General features: G+C 45.7%; 1 protein-coding gene across 1 annotated transcript in view; it reads right to left on the bottom strand.

Annotated features, from left to right (window-relative positions):
• SLC25A13 (solute carrier family 25 member 13) overlaps positions 1 to 14,650 on the bottom strand; it is a 94,603-nt gene that overhangs the window by 12,638 nt on the left and 67,315 nt on the right. Inside the window, exons 14-15 of the mRNA XM_069959375.1 lie at positions 9,871 to 10,011; positions 5,916 to 6,054 (exon numbers count right to left, since the gene is read on the bottom strand). Coding sequence (XP_069815476.1) covers positions 5,916 to 6,054; positions 9,871 to 10,011 — 280 coding nt within the window. The remainder of the gene's footprint in view (positions 1 to 5,915; positions 6,055 to 9,870; positions 10,012 to 14,650) is intronic.

The raw sequence follows: 14,650 nt of genomic DNA on the forward strand, positions 1-14,650 counted from the left end.
CCTGTCCTCAGGTTGTCAGTGGTATTAAAATTCAGCTTCATTCACTTCAACCGAACTGAACTGTAACACCCAAACTGAGGACAGGAGAGGTGCCGTTTCTGGATGAAGACAGCCATGTTTTTTTTTTCTAAGACTATGGCTTTCTATCCACCTCAGTCACTGTATCCGCATACTCCCAGTAATGGCACAAGCCCTGACGAGCAGATGACAATCTCCCATCAGACAGGTTGACATGAAGGGGGAAGGAGAGAGCCCTATTACATTACAGTAGAAGGCTCCCCCCCCCCTCCTGGGCTGCAGAATCTGAATGCATTGTATCATATCTGTAGATGTGTTCAGCGATGCTGCGCCCCGACGTAGATTTCGCAGCCTTGTAGATCGACGGCCTGACATAAATGAAAGCATAAAAGCCGCCTGTGTGACTGAACTTCAAAAGGGGAATTATCTCGGTCTGCAATCACATCAGTGGCTTTCAAAGGGGGAAGGACTGGAGCGGAGGAATTGTTTGGCTTGTGGATGTATGCCGGCATTTCACCTCGCCGCCCAGGCTCCCGCCACCGCCGCCGTAAAGGCTTGTTTTGTTCCGATGAAACAGGTTGGAAGTAGACGAGTCTAAAAAGACATTTGTATCTGATCAAGTGGTCGGGAAGAGAAGTAGTGTTTATGGTTGGCCGTGCCTAAGTAAGACCACTGTGAAACCGGATCCGCAGGAGGGAAAAAAAAATCTATGGAATCTTTTCATTTCTTGCACTCGACCTCCGTCCCTATAGAACTTATTTCTTTTCTTAGATTGCTTTTCCAGCATGTATAGACCCGGAGCCGCGGATTCGGAAATGTAACTTTAATGTTTGGAAAACTTTAAAGTATTATTGCATTAATGCATTTCTCAGCTAACAAACCCGTTTGAAGCTCTCCCCCTTGTCTTCATGGTTTTGCTATGGAGAGGGGAGGGGTGGAGGGAGATGAGGCACCAAAACAGGACAACAAAGAGTTAATTAACAGCTACATCACTGGGCTATCTCCTCTGAAGTCAGCACTGACCTCTAAACATTGGCTTTCACACAGCTCCCACTGTGTAATCCTTTGTTCTCTGCTGCAGACTAATCTCCCCCCTCCCCTCTCCATAGGTTACACAGGGCCCGACTGATGTAAAAGAGTCGAGATTTCCTGATAATGGGAAGTGGATGAGAGAGGGGGGGGTGGGGACCTGGGGAAAGGCTTTTTAATGCAGATAATGGCATATTTGCTTAATAAACCAAATTACAAAATTTCTTAAAATCGCCTGGACTATTGATTTCTGCAAAAAAAAAAAAACACACACACAACAGCGACACTTTAAGGGTTTAGGTTGTGTTTAAATATAAGAGAAATGAATTTCCAAAAAGCCATACAGTACTGCAGTAGGTGCTGGCTGAATGACCGGCAGCTATTCCTACCGATGAGCGTGCATGCATGGTTGAGTGTTCATTAGTTCTTACTGGAGAGCGGAATAAATGACTCTTTATCTCCCTTAAAGGGGAACTATCCACAGGTTAGAATGATCTAACCTGCTGATAGCCCCCTACTGTGCACGGGGTGCCGAGGTGGAAGCTATGTCTCTTCCCTTCATCCTCTGCACCATTCCCATACAGTTATCGGTGTAATCCTCAGCCTGGAGCACAATAGGGACATATCAGCAGGTTAGATTCGTCTAACTTGCTGATAGTTCCCCTTTAAGAAGAAAAAGGTTGGATCATTGAAATTCAACTTGCTCGACCCTAGTCCTGGGAAGACTCACATAAGATGACCTTGCAGAAATAAGCAGGTTTGGCTGACTTTGTTCTGATGTGATTCTGATATTTTTCAATTGGGATTCAGACAAAATGAATGGTTAAGGAAGCAATTTAAAAAGGGTATTCTGACGTTTTACAAAAATTCATATATTGCTGAAGCCTTTAAAAAAAAATAGAAAAAACAAACAAAACAAAACTAACTATACTTACCCAACTCTAACCCCCCCCATGCGCATCTCTACTTCCTGCTGTCAAGATGAGCACAGGAAGCAGGACCAGAAGCCTCAACCAATCACCACGGCAGTGCCCCGTCTAGGCTAGTCGCAAGTATTTAAAGGGAATGTGTCATCAGAAAATTACATTGTTTAAATAATGTTTTTATATAAAAAATATTTTAAAGAATTTTTTTTTAATTTTCCATTTTTTTTAAATCTATAATATAAAATAATCCCGACATCTTGCAGTTCTCATTCTCACCACTGGGGCTAAAACTAAAGCTGAGACTTCCTGTTGTGTCTGTGGTGATAAGAGGAGGCTGCTGTAAAGTGATCTGTACAGCATTGCAGTAGATAGAGGAGACAATAGCAGCTCCCTGTGGAATGACCTCTTTACAGGTCACAGAGCACACTCAGTAATGTCTCACATTCATCTCAAGGGGACAGAGTCTGTCTATTGTCGTCTATGTCCATGAGTCTTGTTGCAAAGCATGTCACTAAATGCTGTTAAGAACAGCTCAGGCAATATGACCGCCCCCATAAAAATGTACAAAAAGGAAAATAAAAAAAAATACAGTTTTAGTAAGTAAAAGGAAATTTAGGTCACGCATCCCCTTTAAGGCCGTATGTAATAAGTAGCTGAATAGTCAATCTCAGGACATTTGTCGACCTGTGTAAAACCTCTGTACATCCTCTTCATCCTTCATTTCTAGTGGGTCTTGTGTATATTAAAGTGTCAATGTCGTGTTGTGTGTGTTTTTTTTTTTTTTTTTTTTTTTTTTTGCAGAAATGAATCGTACGGGCGATTTTAAGATACTTAGTAATTGGGTTTATTAGGAAAATATGCAATTATCTGCATTCAAAAAGACTTTCCCCAGGTCCCCCCCTCCCTTCCCTCTCTCATTCACTGCTCATTATTAGGAAATCTGACTCTTTCACATGAGTCGTGCCCTGTGTAACCTATGGAGAGGGGAGGAGGGAGATTAGTGCCAGCAGAGAGCAGAGGTCAGTGCTGACTTCAGAGGAGATAGCCTGGTGATGTAGCTGTAAATTAACTCTTTGTTGTCCTGTTTTGGTGCCTCCCCTCCCTCCACCCCTCCCCTCTCCATAAGAGAACCATGAAGACAGGGGGGAGAGCTTCATACTGCTTTTTCATGATAAAAATGCATTTTTCGGCTAATAAACCCAATTACAAAGTTTCTTAAAATCCAGACTCTTAGCCGGAAGTAAAACACTGCTGGCAACAAAAAGAATTAAATCTCCATAACTATATACAAGCTATAGTAAACAAGTATTACTGCAATGGCAACCAGCACACCTAGAAATTCCCCATAGAGTGCTGTGCCCTCCCACCATACCTTGCTGTGTCCCCCTCCCACCATACCTTGCTGTGTCCCCCTCCCACCATACCTTGCTGTGTCCTCCCCACCATACCTTGCTGTGTCCCCCTTGCATACCTTGCTGTGTCCCCCTCCCACCATACCTTGCTGTGTCCCCCTCCCACCATACCTTGCTGTGTCCCCCTCCCACCATACCTTGCTGTGTCCCCCTCCCACCATACCTTGCTGTGTCTTCCCCACCATACCTTGCTGTGTCCCTCTCCCACCATACCTTGCTGTGTCTTCCCCACCATACCTTGCTGTGTCCCCCTCCCACCATACCTTGCTGTGTCTTCCCCACCATACCTTGCTGTGTCTTCCCCACCATACCTTGCTGTGTCCCCCTCCCACCATACCTTGCTGTGTCTTCCCCACCATACCTTGCTGTGTCTTCCCCACCATACCTTGCTGTGTCCCCCTCCCACCATACCTTGCTGTGTCTTCCCCACCATACCTTGCTGTGTCCCCCTCCCACCATACCTTGCTGTGTCTTCCCCACCATACCTTGCTGTGTCCCCCTCCCACCATACCTTGCTGTGTCTTCCCCACCATACCTTGCTGTGTCTCCCCCACCATACCTTGCTGTGTCCCCCTCCCACCATACCTTGCTGTGTCTCCCCCACCATGCCTTGCTGTGTCCCCCTCCCACCATACCTTGCTGTGCCCCTCTCCCACCATACCTTGCTGTGTCTTCCCCACCATACCTTGCTGTGTCCCCCTCCCACCAGACCTTGCTGTGTCTCCCCCACCATACCTTGCTGTGTCTCCCCCACCATACCTTGCTGTGTCTCCCTTCTACCATACCTTGCTGTGTCCTCCCCACCATACCTTGCTGTGTCCTCCCCACCATACCTTGCTGTGTCCCCCTCCCACCATACCTTGCTGTGTCCCCCTCCCACCATACCTTGCTGTGTCTCCCTCCTACCATACCTTGCTGTGTCCCCCCTCCATACCTTGCTGTATCCTAATACTCTCCCATTCCCGGTGTTATCATAGCTTCCATCTACATGTAAGCATGTAAACTCTAAAGCATATTTTGTGTTGCTCCAATAAAAACCTATCAAAATATGTAAAGAATGCCGGAGACCACCCAGCGCTGCGGTGTATCTATACAGATCAGCCATCGCCTACAGCAGCAATGGATAAATTGTATGTTGTGTGATAAAGCTGACAGCCATGGAGGACGGAGAGGGCGGCATTCTTATATCCTGGAGCCGGACGCCAGAGCTGCTTGTTGTGGGGAAAGTTGTGATTAAGAAACCAAATAAGTGCAGGGGTGGTGGAGACGCGGTGGTCACATACGATGATGAGGAGGAGGAGGAGGAGGCGTTACGGTCTGAGGATTTCATTACATTACTGAAGCAATAAGAAGCAGAAGAGCTTCAAAGAGATCCAAGGCACATTATGCCAACTTTGTGCCCAACACAGTGTGCATGCCCTCCATAGTAATAGTCCCTCTCTGTGCCCTGAAATATTAGAATAAAAGTGCCCCCACGCAGGAAGAGGGCCGCACCCACGCAGGAAGAGGGCCGCCTCCGCGCCCCACCACCACCACCATGCAGGAAGAGTGCCACTCCCGTGCAGGAAGAGTGACGCCTCCGCACCCTTCACACAGGAAGAGTGCTGCCGCCTCTGTGCCCCCACACAGGAACAGTATTGCCTCTGTTCCCTTAAATAACAGTACCGTTCTGTGCCCCCGTATAGTGACAGCACTGCATGTGTGCTCCCACAAAGTGCCTCCTCTGTGCCTCAAACATTTTGACCTCTGCCCCAGCACAGAACTTTTATTGTTGCCAGAGTGATAAAGTACCCCCACTGTGCTCTCGCACCTACAATGCCCACCTGCAAATAGTACGGCCTCAGTGCCCCCACAAAGTAACTATCTTCTCTGTAATAAATACCCCCTTATGCACTACACTTGAGACACTTCCCTTTGTGCATCCTCCCACAATAATAGAGCCCTAGTCTGGGTATCCAAGAAACAACAAAACCTAATACTCACCTAACCCCTAGCGGAACATCTCGAGCTTTTATGCAAAGGGCCGAAGATGAAGGGGAGATGCAGCTGCAGATTGTCTTACACTTTCTGAGAACATGCTGTGATGGGAGAGAAGACCTGATTGCAGAGCACAGGATCAGCAGATCACCAGGGGGAGCTATGGAGCTCAGATAACAATGAATGAGCACTGTCAGTCAGTGTAAGGACACACCCCATTGACAAAAAGGAAACACTAAGCTGTTCATATATTCTGGTGGACAAAGATTAGAAGACCAATTATCTCCCGTACCCGTGCCTGCACCCTAAAGGGAATTTCCGGCGTTAAGACAAGCATGGCCACTTTCTTCCAGACAGCATCGCTCTTGCCTCTTGCGCTCTTGTAACTCCATTCTATTGAAGTGAATGAAGCTTAATAGCAAACTGCACCTGACCTGGAAACAAGAGTGGTGCTGTGTCTGGATTAAAGTGGCCATGTTTTTTTCTAACGCTGGAGAACCCCTTTAAGGTAAAATATTAATACAAATCGGCGACTTGTATACAGGTGACTTACCAGCGATGGCTCCGGCCAGAAGGAGATAGCCGGGGCTGACTCTGCCGTCTTCTCCAGCAAAGGCGCTCTTCATATGTGCATAGCAGGGAAAGTAGATGGCCGAGAAGGGGATATCACGAAGAAAGCACGCCTTAGCACCCTGGTCAACAAAGAAACGGAGATAACTCAGTGCTGACCCCCATCACTATTACATAAGGGTATAACAACACTGTGACCAGACCTCATTTCTTGCCTCTAATTCCCCGAAATCATAAAAAAAACCCAAACAATAAAAAGCAATATAGCTGCAAAGTGTAAAAAAAAACCCTAAATTATAAAGTATAAAATAGTGTTTTTAAAGGGACAACCATGGTCCATAAGTGAAACTACACCTGTTGCCCATGGCAAAAAAAAAAAAAATAGAGCTGAGCCGTGATTGGCTGCCACGTGCACTGAACACAGTTGTGATAAAGGAGTCCCTCAATTATTATTAATTAAAGGAGAACTTTGGCTAAAAGTTTTTACTTTAAAATAAACTGGTGTCAGAAAGTTATATAGATTTGTAATTTACTTCCATTTAAAAGTCTCCAGTCTTCCAGCACTTATCAGCTGCTGTATGTCCTGCAGGGAGTGGTGTAGTCTTTCCAGTCTGACACAGTGCTCTCTGCTGCCACCTCTGTCCATGTCAGGAACTGTCCAGAGCAGCAGCAAATCCCCACAGAAAACTTTTCTTGCTCTGGACAGTTTCTGACATGGACAGAGGTGGCAGCAGAGAGCACGGTCAGACTGGAGAGAATCCACCACTTCCTGCAATACATACAGCAGCTGATAAGTACTGGAAGACTGGTGATATTTTACTAGAATTGAATTACCAACTTATGTAGTAAAAATATATTTCTCTACACAATAAACTTTCATCCTCATAGCCACCTCCTTTAATATTTTACCTGTTCATCCACCGAACACAAACCTTTTTACGCCCAAATCGTCAGGCGATCGTCGCCATTCATCTCAATTATTCATTTAAAAAAAGAAAATCATAAAAGAGACGGTAAATCAATAAAACAGGTCACCTGCGGTTATGAGCCGCCATGTCAGGTGTCACCTATTGTGTTAGGCTGAGTTATAGTCTACAGCCCGAAACGAGAAATACATCGCTGAAGGATAATTCATTAGGGGCTTGTGTAAACCGTGGAGGTTTAACCCCTGCCGCTCCTCGGCAGGTAAGATCCCTGTATGGCAGGGGCCGCAGCACGGCACCCACCGGGCCCGGAGGACTTCCTTTAGCATGCTAATTCTTGCATATTCCATAAAGGCCGTACCTGTAAAGCGGAGGCTCCAAAACAGCCATTTCTACAACAAGGGGAGAGTAATTACACTCACAAAGGCACCTCTGTGTCGGGTTGGGCCGAAGGAGCCAGCACGTCTGGGAGACGCAGGCTTAGCCCAGTCTCCTGCAGTGAATGCACATTGTCTCGTGTAGGGGGGGAAATGCCAGACGGGGGGGAAACCTTCATCTATAGAAGACAGAGGTGCACCTTGTCTGCTGGGGTTATTTAATGCTCCTGGCACCTGTATACGCTCCCACCCCCTCTCTCTTAAGGAGGGTTTTTTTCCTTCCCTTATACCTTACAGGTCTAGAAATGATTTGGCATCAGTAATTGTTATTTGGCGTCAATGGCTGTAAACAATAGGCAGCAACTCGCTTCTTGATTCACCAATTTTGCCCCCACCTCCCCTCATGGACTTATTAACCCCTGCATTACCTGTAAGGTTTGCAAAGAAAACGTCAGCACTGTACCAGGGACTGGCAAGAGCCCAAAAACAAGAACATAGGATTATTATGTAAGGTGCAGAGGAACGGCAACAAAAAAAACGTTGACTCCTATTCTAAGCTTCCTATGCAAGGCCAGACCCTACTAACCAATGCTGTATCTGCCTTAATTTGATGTGTGGTAAGTGATGGCATACCCTACTAAGACATCCTTCCTACAGGCTTCCCTCATGTTTACAACTGGGTTTTAAAATGGATGTAACAATAGATACATTGCAGATCAGTACTACCAGATGTTGTTGGCTTTACGTCACTATCCACCTTCCACATTAGTGTGTGTGTGAGATATATATATATATATATATATATATATATATATATATATATATATCACACATCAGGGGTCTTCTCATACGCCGGGTATGGTCGCTCCATACGGTGGGGGCTCAAAGATGGCCGCATCCCCACCGTATGGGGCAACCATTTAAAAAAAAAAACAAATAGTTAAACTCACCTGGAGCCAGTTCCTGGCCTCCGCGCGCCTCCTGTCCCATTTGACATACACTGGGGATCTGCCAAAGCTACCTCTAAAAGCCGAGAGTCTCATCGGAGACGCTCAGCTGCTGGGAGAGCTTCGGGAGAATGACGGAGGCTCCGGAAGTACCCGAACACTCTGTCGTTCTCTCGAAGCTCTCCTGGCAGCCGAGCATCTCCGATGAGACGCTAGGCGGGTCCCCATGCAGGCAGAGGGGCCGGGAACAGGCCCCAGGTCTGGCAGGGGTTAACATTTTCCAGTGTATAAGGCAAACCCCTGACTATCTTCTTGAAAGTCAGGGGTCGTCTTATACTCCCAGTCACCTTAGACGCCGGAAAATAAATAAATAAATATATATATATATATATATATATGTAAATACGGACGATGTGCTGCGAAACGGAATTTGGCGTTCTCAGCATTATTATTCATTATGATGCCGGGAGCTCCAAAACTGTTCAAATCCTTGCGCTACTGTACTTGACACAGGGTGTGAAATGCAGTAGCGTAAAGATCTGAACAGTTTCAGAGCTCCCGGCATCATAATGAATCCAGATAGCAGGAACTTTAAATTCTGTTTTTTAGCACATTGTCCGTAAATACATTTCTTTTTTTTCTGTACTTACAGTTGCCGCTCGGTGGCCGAGGAGGTGGTGGCTGAACATAAATTACACCTATCTCCCCAGCTCCAGTGCTGGGGTCTGCTGTCCTCTGCTCTGGTTCCAAGCTGCTTCCTGGTTAAGGAGGCCTGACACATCACGACCCAGGTCCCCGCTTAGAACAGGTAGCGGCTGGGGGACTGGGAACTAGTCAGAGGACAGTGGACTCCAGCGCTGGAGCTGGGGAGGTAGGTACATGTTATGTTCAGGAGGTGCTCTTCGGCTCTTTTAAAAAATTTTCAAAAAAAGTCAGATTCCGGACTTCACCTTTAAGATTTGCTCATCATATATGTAGCCTGAATGGCTTTATGGGTGGCACGGTGGCTCAGTAGTTAGCACTGTAGCCCTGCAGCGCTGGGGTCCTGGGGTCAAATCCCACTAAGGGCAACATCTGCAAAGAGTTTGTGTGCTCTCTCCGGGTTTGCGTTTCCTCCGGGAACTCTGGTTTCCTCCCACACAAAAAACATACAGATAGGTGAATTTAGATGGTGAGCCCTAATGGGGACAGGGATCAATAATTGGCTAAACTACATAAAGTGCTGCGGAATCTGCTGAAAGTGATAGTAGCTTTAGCTGCAATTGAACACTTAGCTAGTCTAAGAGGCCGACACAGCAGCTTTATAAGTGACCCGGCTCTGTGTACACTGTATAGGGTTATACCTGTGCAGCACCTTCACCAACAATTACCCAGACCAGACACCAGGGGGCTTTATTGCTCCTCACCTGAGTGTTCCCTGTGTCTTCAGATCAGGAGAGGTTCTACTACACAAATTCCTTTGCAACAAAGAGTTAATTCCCATCTGATAATAAGACATTGTCGGGACATTGTAGGGATTCCCACAGCTTTGTACTTGTCAGGACCATCAAAATGCACAAAAAGATTCTGAACAAGTCACACGCAGTTCTGTCATACAGGTTCATTCACCTCTATGGTGAGAAAGTCTCCTATATATTAATTGGAGCACAAGATTAATAAAAAGGTCAGAAAAAAAGATCTGCATATAATACCTTGTAAAGTCCAAAGAAGCCCAGATCTCTGAGAACGCTGAGGGCGCTGACACGGGGGCCAGTGGTGATCTCTCCTGCCACCTGTAAGCGAATCTTTACAATCTCCAAGGGGTTTGTGAATATGACTTGTGATCCTCCAGCCTAAAATACAAGATATAGTGTTATATGTACTGAGTAATCATCCATCTGTGTCTATATTACCCTATAGGAAAGAGGAAACATTCCACATGACAAACTATACAGGTAAGTAGTCCTACTAGACAAGAATATAACTACTATAATACTGCTCCTATATACAAGAATATAACTACTATAATACTGCTCCTATATACAGGAATATAACTACTATAATACTGCTCCTATATACAAGAATATAACTACTATAATACTGCCCCTATATACAAGAATATAACTACTATAATACTGCTCCTATATACAGGAATATAACTACTATAATACTGCCCCTATATTCAAGAATATAACTACTATAATACTGCTCCTATATACAAGAATATAACTACTATCATACTGTTCCTATATACAAGAATATAACTACTATAATACTGCTCCTATATACAAGAATATAACTACTATAATACTGCTCCTATATACAAGAATATAACTACTATAATACTGCTCCTATATACAAGAATATAACTACTATCATACTGCTCCTATATACAAGAATATAACTACTATACTACTGATCCTATATACAAGAATATAACTACTATAATACTGCTCCTATATACAGGAATATAACTACTATAATACTGCTCCTATATACAAGAATATAACTACTATCATACTGCTCCTATATACAAGAATATAACTACTATAATACTGCTCCTATATACAGGAATATAACTACTATATTACTGCTCCCTATATACAAGAATATAACTACTATCATACTGCTCCTATATACAGGAATATAACTACTATAATACTGCCCCCTACTGACACTACCTCTGAGATGTTATAATAATATGTTATGTTATACAAAATTATGTCCTGGGTTTTTAAAGAAAAATAAATAAATAAGTGCAGAGACTATGATGAGAGATAACTCGGCGTGGAAAGGAATTCCAACTGATAGAAACAGATAAGAAGAAAAACTTCACAAGTTGTGACCGGCATTTCCATGTTCAGGAAAGGAGGGAAAAAAATGAGATCACACCCAAGCGTGCAGCGCTCCATCTACATAGGTGCGGCGTTGTGCTTAGAAGTTCGGCCAAGCTGCAACCCACTTGAGTGACATTACAAAGGTGAAGCTGTCTGATGTGCGGTTAGTGTCTCTCTGATGTGCGGTTAGTGTCTCTCTGATGTGCGGTTACACTCTCTCGGGTGCCGCGGTTGCGTTCAGCTAGGCCGGAGGTTTCACAGCTCCATGCCAGTGAACATGGTGACAGAGGTTCTTCCAGGAGAGTCGCCTCTCATCTCTATCAGAAGTTACCATCAAAGAACGAATGCAAAAACAATGGTCGAGAAGCGTGAAACCACGCGGGAAAGGAGACAAAACTTTAGTCTTTTACCCCAAATTGAAAAAATCTCAAACATCCAAATTTCAAGAAATTTCAAAGGAACCAGTGGACTGGTCAAAACGTGAAGAAGGGTCTTGTCTCGGCGGCTGCGTCAACTTGTAGCTCTACGGCCTAAAGCCCTTATTAGACGGGGCGACTGTGAGGAGCTGTCAGCACTCGTTTGACCCTCGTTCCCCGCTCGCTGCCGAATATGGCCGATAATCGTTCCGTGTAATAGGGACTTAAGGGAGGCCATGGTCTTTGAGTAAATTGGGTCCATGGGGTTTTCTATTTACAGTCTCAGTTGACACGTATAGATCGCTGTTGTCAGATGGTTTTAGGAAATGACAACATTGAAGCCATATCTAAGGGAGATGTAAGAGGCGCAGTCTCTACAAGGAAGCATAGCCATATACTGTAGGGAGATGTAAGAGCCGCAGTCTCTACAAGGAAGCATAGCCATATATTGTAGGGAGATGTAAGAGCCGCAGTCTCTACAAGGAAGCATAGCCATATACTGTAGGGAGATGTAAGGGGCGCAGTCTCTGCAAGGAAGCATAGCCATATACTGTAGGGAGATGTAAGGGGCTCAGTCTCTACAAGGAAGCATAGCCATATACTGTAGGGAGATGTAAGGGGCGCAGTCTCTACAAGGAAGCATAGCCATATACTGTAGGGGGATGTAAGAGCCGCAGTCTCTACAAGGAAGCATAGCCATATACTGTAGGGAGATGTAAGGGGCGCAGTCTCTACAAGGAAGCATAGCCATACATTGTAGGGAGATGTAAGAGCCGCAGTCTCTGCAAGGAAGCATAGCCATATACTGTAGGGAGATGTAAGAGCCGCAGTCTCTACAAGGAAGCATGGCCATATACTGTAGGGAGATGTAAGAGCCGCAGTCTCTGCAAGGAAGCATAGCCATATATATTTTAGGGAGATGTAAGAGCCGCAGTCTCTACAAGGAAGCATAGCCACATACTGTAGGGAGATGTAAGAGGCACAGTCTCTACAAGGAAGCATAGCCACATACTGTAGGGAGATGTAAGAGCCGCAGTCTCTACAAGGAAGCATGGCCATATATTGTAGGGAGATGTAAGAGCCGCAGTCTCTACAAGGAAGCATAGCCATAGACTGTAGGGAGATGTAAGAGGCACAGTCTCTGCAAGGAAGCATAGCCATATATTGTAGGGAGATGTAAGAGGCACAGTCTCTGCAAGGAAGCACCTCAGTGAAGTGAAGGCACCCTTAGTGTTCGTTTTTGATCGCTGCCCAGTGAACACCTCAACGATCAGCTGACGGACTAGCTGACCCCATCTTTCATGTGAACATTAGACTTGTCTGTCACCAAATGAAGAAGAGGGCAAACAATTGATCAATCCTGAGTGAACAAAGCCAATAATTGGTAAGTGATAGCAAATAGGCATCTATTGACTTCCTATATTGTTGATGGGAACGGTGCTTGTTACATAAATTCATCTGACTGCGTAAAAGGACGCTTGGCAAATCTGTACTAAGAAGCCTTCTAACCATGATAGGCTAATCATAAGGATAAATGCTTGAAATAAAATTTTATATATATATATATATATATATATATATATATATATATATATATATATATATATATATGGAACATTTAAACAACACAATATAACTCCAAGTCAATCGCACCTTTATGAAATCACACGTCCAAATCAATGTCCAGTTATGAAGCTAAACTGATGAGTCAATTTCTCCTGCTTTTGTGAAAATTGAACAACTAACAGGTAGAAATGATGGGCAAATAAAAGGACAAACCCTATAAAAGAGATTCTGCAGGTGGTGACTACTGACCATGTCTCTGTTCTTATCCCTTTTGCCAGTTTTTTGGTCACTTTTGCATTTTGTCCTTGCTCTCACCCCTAGAGGTAACATGAGGTGGTGTCTACAACCCATACAAGTGGCTCAGGTAGTGCAGCTCATCCAGGATGGCATATCAATGCGAGCTGTGGTAAGAAGATGATCTGTGTCCATCAGCAATGTCCAGAGCATGGAGCAGATACCAGGAGACAGGCCAGTACACCAGGGGGCTGTAGGAGGCGAACAACCCAGCAGCCGGACCGCTATTTCTTCCTTTGTGCAAGGAGGAGAAGTGCCAGAGCCCTGTAAAATGACCTACAGCAGCCACTAATATCCATGTGTCTGCTCAAACTGTCAGAAAACGACTCCATGAGGATGGTACGAAGTCCACAAGTTGGTGGTGTGCTCACAGCCCAACACCATGCAGGACGCTTGGCATTTGCCAGAGAACACCAGGATTGGCAGATTCCCCACTGGCGCCCCCTGTGCTCTTCACAGATGAGAGCAGGTTCACACTGAGCACATGTGACAGACATGACAGAGTCTGGAGACGCCACGGAGAGCGATCTGCTGCCTGCAACATCCTTCACCATGAGCGGTTTGGTAGTTTGTCAGTAATGCTGTGGGGTGGTATCTCTTTGGGGGTCTGCTCAGCCCTCCATGTGCTGCCAGAGGTAGCCTGACTGCTATTAGGTACCGAGACCCTCAGAGCCCTTGTGAGACCATATGCTGGTGTGGTTGGGGTTCCTCCTGATGCAGGGCAATGCTAGACCTCATGTGGCTGGAATATCAGCAGTTCCTACAAGATGAAGGCAGTGAAGCTATGGACTGGCCGCTTGTTCCCAGAGCTGAATCCCATTGAGCACATCTGGGACATCATGTCTCCTCCATCCACCAATGTCACGTTGCAGCACAGACTGTACTGGAGTTGGCGGATGCTTTAGTCCAGGTCTGGGAGGAGATACCTCAGGAGACCATCGGCCACCTCATCAGGAACATGCCCGGGCCTTGTAGGGAGGTCATACAGACACCTCATCAGGAACATGCCCGGGCCTTGTAGGGAGGTCATACAGACACCTCATCAGGAACATGCCCGGGCCTTGTAGGGAGGTCATACAGACACCTCATCAGGAGCATGGCCGGGCCTTGTAGGGAGGTCATACAGACACCTCATCAGGAACATGCCCGGGCCTTGTAGGGAGGTCATACAGACACCTCATCAGGAGCATGGCCGGGCCTTGTAGGGAGGTCATACAGACACCTCATCAGGAGCATGCCCGGGCCTTGTAGGGAGGTCATACAGACACCTCATCAGGAGCATGCCCGGGCCTTGTAGGGAGGTCATACAGACACTTTATCAGGAGCATGCCCGGGCCTTGTAGGGCGGTCATACAGCCACCTCATCAGGACCATGCCCG

This window comes from Dendropsophus ebraccatus, chromosome 2, assembly GCF_027789765.1.
Source record: "Dendropsophus ebraccatus isolate aDenEbr1 chromosome 2, aDenEbr1.pat, whole genome shotgun sequence".
NCBI classification, from domain to species: Eukaryota; Metazoa; Chordata; class Amphibia; order Anura; family Hylidae; genus Dendropsophus; species Dendropsophus ebraccatus.